We start from the raw sequence: 7,598 nt of genomic DNA, 5'->3' as shown, positions 1-7,598 counted from the left end.
GTCTAGCCCTGTGGGACTCAGTAATTGGTCCCAGCCCCAGCTACTCCGGCAGCAGCCGGGGCTGGGTGGGTGGGATCCTGTGAGGTCTATGCCCCGGGCAGCGCCTGGGAGGTCCGCCACCCCCAGAGCCCAGCCAATCCCCCACCCAGAGTCACTGAGGGATTTCCCAGCATCCTTTGTGGGCTTTGCCTGGAGCCTGGGGGTCTGGTCTAGGCTGAGGGAGGCAGTAGGCAGAGGGCCAGGAAAGCAGTGTCCACTGGCCACCCAGGCCAGCCCTCACTCACAGCGCAAGCTTGCCCTCCATACCACCTTCTGTCCAGGGAGATGGGGGCTGCAGACAGGGCCCCCTCAAGGGTGGGTGGCAACAGACCTGGACCAGGCCAGCCTGAGGTGATCCTGAAGACATAGGAACACCCCAGACTCTGAATCACCTCCACTGTGGATGAAGTGGGGGCCACAGCTTGGCAGCCAGAGAAATCGTGGGAACCCTCCCATGGTGGGTATTGAGAGCCACAGCCTCCATTCTGCTCCTAGTGGGACTCTGACCAGTCTCACCCTCACACCCAGGCAGATACATACACACAGACCACACGCAGATGCAGACACACACCTCTGAGGCACAGCCGGCCCCACCCTCGCCAGCCCTCCTGCAGCCCTGGGGAGTACCCTTGGCCCTGAGGTTCCCAGGTCAGGGCCACCCTGACTGCAGCTCCCACCCCGTCGTTCTCCTGTCTGGACAGTGGGCTAGAGCCACCATTAGCACCCCTGCCAGACAGCGCACAGGGGAGGGTACCTGACCTAGAGATGAGGAGTTACCCCAGGAGGCTCGCCCTTGCCTTGCCCAGCCCCAGCCCCAGCCCACAGGACGTGACAGCCAGACCCTTGAGTCCCACAGCTTAGCCAAGAGGGCTGGAGCCATCTGGGGTTAGGTAATTCTGGGCACTGCCCACCACTAGGCTCCCAGCTTGAACAACTCTGGGCTGTCAGGGGCCCCTAGGGGAACCAAAACTCCATCCCACGGTAGGGGGCAGCAGTGGAGGACCCTGGAGGCCTCCTTCCCAAACCCAGTGATCCTCATCCCAGGTTAGCTGCTGCCCAGGCTGAACCAGTCCCTGGCGTCCCCAGGCCACACCCAGAAGACTGCAGGGAGAAGTAACCTCTGCTAAGCACCCGCCCCTTGGGTGATGAGTCTTCCTCACTCATGTCTCCCCACAATCCCTGCAGGCTGCTCGGCCCACCCAGCCGCCCACAGCGGTCAAAGGGGAGCTGGCCCCGGGGCAGAGGCCTGTACACCTGTCCCCAAGGGCCCCCCATTCTTGCCTGCCTCCCAGAAAAAGTCAGTCTTCCCTTCTAGACCCAAGAGAAGCCACTTTGACTGCCCCAGTACACCAGCGTGGGCTGAATCAGTGAATTAGGCGCTCAGGCCTGGGAGATCTGGAAACTAGTCTGGGACCAACCCTACGTGAAACACCTGACCTGGGGACAGGGCGCACACCCAACAGCGTCCGTGTGAGAACCCCTGTGGGGCACTGGCCTCTCCCCAGGACAGCTCAGGAGCAGATATGGGAGGGGGGAGCTGTAGGATCCACAGGGGACTCACCCCCTTCACAAGCACTGACTGTATGTGGCCTTAAGGGACTACCAGGGACAGAGTACTGAGAGCCTCTGGCCACACAGACCCAGGGTCACCGACACCCGTGGCCACGCACCATGGAGCTCCCAGCACTTGAGGGGTGAGGCTCCTCCCAGGCTACCAATGGATGTGCGGGAGGGAAAACTGATCCCTCCCCAGGGCTGCTGAGGGCACTCGTCCCACCTCTAGCAGAACCACCCTCAGCAGGAGGGGACTGGGAAGGAGACTGCCCCAGGAGAGACCCTTCAGTTTCTGGAGCCCAGACTCCTGGTGGGGAGGCAACTGCAAGGAAGCTGGAAGCTCCTCTGGACACCCTCCCACGTCTGATGGCCCCTTTCCCCCCACCTGCCGGAACCCGGGGTCCAGTCCTGCTCTTTTGCAGCAGCGCTAACCCCGCTGCACAGGGGAACCCAGCTGCTACTGGTCCCAACCGGCCCTGGGGAGGAGGGTGGGACCTGGGGCTCCACCCACTCTAGATCCCTCCCCTCTGGCTCTGGCATGGGTCCAGAGCATCTACCTTCTCCCTCCCAGTGGTACTCAGCTGTGGCCCACCTGGTTCCCATCAGTTCGGGAGTAGGGGCGGGGGCATGCCAAGACCATCTTTCCCTTTAACCCCATGAACAGGCCTGCGGGGGCTCGAAGCCCCCAGTGCTGCAAGTTCCACGTGTGGCTGGAGGATGGAGAAGCATGACGCCCTGGGGTTATCCAGGGCAGCTCCCCCAGGGCAGCTCCCCCAGGACACAGGGCACTTTTCCCAAGGCGTCCTGCCCTCGGAGTTAGACTCTATTGGGGAGGCAGCCTCCCCCAGTTACCGGTCGGGGGTCTGACTCTGGGTGGGGGGCAGCTCGTCTCTGAAAGTCTGACAGCCCCATGAACATACCCCCTTCCAAGTTTCAGGCCGTATCAGCCGCCCTTTCCCACTCGGGGGTCTCTCCTTTGGGGAGGATGCTGGGGTCGCCGTGCCTAGGAGGCCACAGCGGAATCCTACCGGGCGGAGAAGAAAGGAAGCCCCCAGGAGGAGGGGGCAGCCTAGGCCCGGCCCGCCCCGCCCCGCCCGCCCGCCCCACCGCCTATTGGCCCCGCGCCGCTATATCTGGGTGCCCACCCGGCGCGAGGCCACCGCCGTCGCCACAGCCGCCCCGACCGCCGCCCACTCTCCGCGCTCCCGCGCTCCATTCCGACCAAGCCGCGCCCAGCTGGAATGCAGAGATCGCCGCCCGGCTACGGCGCACAAGACGACCCGCCAGCCCGCCGCGACTGTGCATGGGCCCCGGGATCCGGGGCCGCCGCTGAGCAGCGCGGCCTCCCCGCCGCCCCCGCCGCCCTCGCCGCGCCCGCCGCGCCCGCTTCGCCGCCCAGCCCGCCGCGCAGCCCGCCGCGCAGCCCTGAGCCGGGGCGCTATGGCCTCAGCCCGGCCGGCCGCGGGGAGCGCCAGGCGGCTGACGAGTCACGCATCCGGCGGCCCATGAACGCCTTCATGGTGTGGGCGAAGGACGAGCGCAAGCGGCTGGCACAGCAGAACCCGGACCTGCACAACGCGGTGCTCAGCAAGATGCTAGGTGAGTGGCGCGGGCGGGCAGGCTGGGCGGGGGTACCTCGCGCGGGGGTGGGCCAGGGCACACGCTGCGCTCGGCCGTCCGCCCGCCCGACGGCAGCCTGCTGACCCGCGCCGGTGGCCCGCAGGCAAGGCGTGGAAGGAGCTGAGCACCGTGGAGAAGCGGCCCTTCGTGGAGGAGGCGGAACGGCTGCGTGTGCAACACCTGCGCGACCACCCCAACTACAAGTACCGGCCGCGCCGCAAGAAGCAGGCGCGCAAGGCCCGGCGGCCGGAGCCCGGCCTCCTGCTCCCGGGCCTGGCGCCGCCGCCGCCGCCGCCGCCGCCCGAGCCCTTCCCCGTGGCGACTGGCGCAGCCCGTGCCTTCCGCGAGCTGCCCCCGTTGGGCGCTGAGTTCGACGGCCTGGGGCTGCCCACGCCCGAGCGCTCGCCGCTGGACGGCCTGGAGCCCGGCGACGCCGCTTTCTTCCCTCCGCCTGCGGTGCCCGAGGACTGCGCGCTGCGACCCTTCCGCGCGCCCTACGCCACCGCCGAGTTGCCCCGGGACCCGGGCGGCTGCTACGGGGCGCCCCTGGCCGAGGCGCTCAGGACCGCGCCCGCCCCCGCCGCGCCGCTCTCCGGCCTCTACTACGGCGCCCTGGGCGCGCCCGGCCCGAGCCCGTACCCCGGCCCGCTGTCCCCGCCGCCCGAGGCCCCGCCGCTGGAGGGCGCCGAGCCGCTGGGTCCCACCGCCGACCTGTGGGCCGACGTGGACCTCACCGAGTTCGACCAGTACCTCAACTGCAGCCGGACTCGACCCGATGCCGCCGGGCTCCCGTACCACGTGGCGCTGGCCAAGCTGGGCCCGCGCGCCATGTCCTGCCCGGAGGAGAGCAGCCTGATCGCTGCGCTGTCCGACGCCAGCTCTGCCGTCTACTACAGCGCGTGCATCTCCGGCTAGGCCGCCGGCCGCCCGGCGCGCTCTGGTGTCGCCGTGCATCACCACTCTGTCTCTCTCACAGGTGTCTAACGCCGCTGCTTGTAGCAGGCCCGCGGGAACCAGCGAGGTTGGTGCTTGGCCACCCGCCCAGGGCGGCCCACAGGGGTGGCTCCCACTTGTCCCAGGGCTCTCCCAGGAAGCCCAGGCCTAGGACAGGTTAAGTTTTTGAAGCGCCTCATCCTTTTCTTGCAGTGTATTTTCCAGAACCAGGCTGTATTTTTTACTTTACTTTTTTTATATACAGAAAACAATATATTTAATTTTTAATTAAACTTTTAAACCTTTTCTCCCAAGAGGTTTCAGTGATCCAAAGCACCAATGTAGCGGGGCTTTTAAAATAACGTTTGCTGTAAAGCAAGAGCTGGGAGTTGGGTCCCCTGGGGCCAGGCGCGGCCACGATAAAGCGCCACATTTTCCTCTGAACTCCCGTGTCTGTGGTTGTCAGGGAGGGAGGAACACTCCCCCCAAGGGCCCTGTACGTGTCCTTCCCTCCAGATCTCCCTCAGAGAGCCCAACTCCCAGCATGGACCACGCACTGCTCCATCCTTACAGGACTCTACCCTAGACAGAGTGGGTGGGAGGCAGGAATTGTGGGCCCCCGCCCCGCACCCTCCCAGCCCTCATTCCCCTCCTGTCTCACCCCCTACCCAGGTCTCATTCTCCTCGTCTCCTCCTTAGAACTTCCTTCAAGCCCAGCGACTGCCCCTCTGCCCTACTGCCCTGACAGTGCTTCTCTCCCAAGGAGGCTGGAGGGGTTGACCTTGTATGTAGACATGACATCCTAGGGCCCCCATCCATCAGTCTCAACCTAGTGTCCCCAGAGAGGGCAGCACCATGACAAACCCACGATGCTCCCCAGGGTGATCTGTCCAGGCTCTGCCCAGAGACACAGAGTCGTTGACCAGAGCAAGGGGCTCAGGCCTCACATCTCAAGCTTCCTACCCTGAAACACATCACACTGCCCTTTGGCCCCACCCCCCCAGCAGGACTGGACACCCTCTTTCCACGTGCCTCCTTGGTCCCCCTCACTAGGGAGCCCATGGGCACAGGGGAAGTTCACAACAATCATCTTGGGCGATTCTTCTTTCCTGGGACGGGGTCCTGAGTGAGCCCTCTGCACACTCACACATGTCTCAGGGCCCGACAGGTCTTCTCAGCCAAGAGGCGGGGTCATGTGTCCCTCAGTCCCGGCTCCCACCCCCCCATAGCATATGGGGTCCAGCTGACCTCTGACACCCCCGATGTGCAGTGCTTTCCCCTGGGATTTGGGTGACTGAGACACGGAGGTGCTGTGTGCTGCTCTGGGCCCGCAGTGAGCCTGAATCTGATGACACGTGTGAGCACATGAGGCTCCAAGCATGGCTGTGTTGTGGCGACAGTGTGACCGTGTGACTCATCATGCCCAGCCATCAGGGTGACCGTGTGACACCGAGTGTGTCTGAGGCTGTGTGTGTGCACATGGGTGTGCAGGTGCTTGTGCGTAAGCCTGGATGTCCACGCACGTGGGCCTGCTGCCTGAGCGTGTGGAGAGGTGAACTGGGTGTGGGGCTGTTTCTATAGGTGTCCTGCCTCTCAGAGACCAGGTGACATCAGCTCTGTGTTAACTCACAAGCCCCACACCTCAGCTGGCGGAGTGGGAGAGTGGCGAGTGGCACCTGGGCCCCTATCCCCCATCCCTTTGTGAGCAGGACCCAGAAACCTCAAAGACAAAGGGACACAGTAAGACACACATACAGGGACAGAAACAACCAAGCTGAGGAGGGCAGGATATGGATTCGGAGGTGGAGAGAGCAGTCCTGGGTGGGCAGAGGGAAAGACAGAAACAGCCCACAGACACCAAGGACAGGGCTGGTCCACAGGAGGGGGCAGGAATGAGGCACAAAGGGATGAGGGTGGTCCATCCAGCCACATCCGTCATGGGGGGCTCTGAGGCACCAATGCTGAGTCCTGGACTCGAGCATGAAGGCCCCCAGCACTCAAGAGTGCACACACCCAGCTCAGGGCCCCCAACTCCCACTCTGGGCCAGCCCCTGGTGAGGGGCTGGGTGACCCACTCCTTGGATCCTGGGGGTCCACCCCCCACCGCCGTGGGGACAGCCTCTGCAGGATGGGACCATCACAGCCAGAGTCTAGGAACCTCTGCCCCAGGTGTGGATCCTCCCATCCCCTCACCCTACCCACCCAACCCCAGGCCAAGGCCAGGGGAAGGGAGGACCAGCCCAGCCTCTCCTACAGCCTAGGCCATGTGAACGGCCTCCCTGCCTGGACCCACCTGTGCCCCCAGCCCAGAGACACCCACTGACACACCCAGAGAAAGGCAGCAGACAGGCAGACGTGGCTGTCTGTCTCTCGTGGGTCAATCTTCTAACATCATTCTGAGCACCTCACCCCACCCTCAGGTTGGGGGATGGGGACCACAAGGTACCTCAGGCTGGCACAGGCCGCACCGCCCCAGTAGGGAGGGGCAGAGTGGCTTGCTCTCCAGAAGCCCTTCCCCCAGGGGGGCCCAATTTGGGGCTAGGGGCATCCAGGAGCAGGATCAGGCCAGGACACGTGCGCACACTCACAGAGGGTGGCTGTTTTCAATAGGTCCCTCCCAGGACACCCTGCCTGGGGAGCTCCCCAAGGGACCTGGCTCTGCCCCTGCTGGACTGGACAGCCCTCTTGGGCAGGACCAAGGGCCCCAGGGCCTGGCTGGTTCCAGCCCTGGGTCAGGCGTCCCCTTACCCCCCCTCCCCCTCCTGGCTCCACCCACCTGCTTCCCTTAGGGTCAGAGAAGGGAAGTCCCCACCCCCAGCTCCCGCTGAGTCAGGCCCGCCAGGAACAGACCCAGGCGACCTAGCTCCTGGCGGGAAGTTCTAGCAGCCCTGCCTGGCATGAGCCCCAGCTCCCACACCCAGGACCCAGCCTGGCCCTGGAGTGACCTGAGCTGAGGTGTTGAACCCTCCCCAGCAAGCCACCCTGAGGAGGAAGTCAGGGAGGGGCTGCTGAAAGCAGGTAGGGTCTACCTCTCTCCCTAGTAGACACAGTCATCACTTCAGACACCCTCAGGAATACCACACACACAACCAGCCACACACCACACCAGGACCAAGGCTGCACTCATACACCGACCCCAGTAACACTGTGCTGGGTGGGTAAGGAGGGACCCAACTGTCCACTCAACTGGACAAACACTGGACAGTCCAGCCACTCAGCTCACATCCTACAAACCCTACATATACTTCGTTTTGGGCGGGGTAATTAGGTTTATTCATTCATTTACTTTTTTATTGTTCTTTTTCATGGAGGTGCTGGGGATTGAACCCAGGACCTCGTACATGCCAAGCACCCACTCTACCACTGAGCTGCATTCTCCCCGTACATACACTTCTAAGTGGACAATTCATCAGGTTTTAATATATTCACAGGGTTGCACAACTATGCCCACT

General features: G+C 64.0%; 1 protein-coding gene across 1 annotated transcript; it reads left to right on the top strand.

Annotated features, from left to right (window-relative positions):
* Nucleotides 1–2,718: 2,718 nt before the first annotated feature.
* SOX18 (SRY-box transcription factor 18) lies at nucleotides 2,719–4,460 on the top strand. The gene is made up of 2 exons (XM_032461645.1): nucleotides 2,719–3,192; nucleotides 3,317–4,460. Exons 1-2 carry the CDS (start codon nucleotides 2,835–2,837, stop codon nucleotides 4,126–4,128), a joined length of 1,170 nt encoding a protein of 389 aa, XP_032317536.1. The 5' UTR covers nucleotides 2,719–2,834; the 3' UTR covers nucleotides 4,129–4,460.
* The last annotated feature ends 3,138 nt before the right edge of the window (nucleotides 4,461–7,598 follow it).

The sequence above is a fragment of the Camelus ferus genome, chromosome 19 (assembly GCF_009834535.1).
Source record: "Camelus ferus isolate YT-003-E chromosome 19, BCGSAC_Cfer_1.0, whole genome shotgun sequence".
Classification (NCBI taxonomy): Eukaryota; Metazoa; Chordata; class Mammalia; order Artiodactyla; family Camelidae; genus Camelus; species Camelus ferus.
The sequence above is the reverse complement of the archived record's forward strand: the minus strand, read 5'-3'. Positions and strand labels throughout refer to the sequence as shown.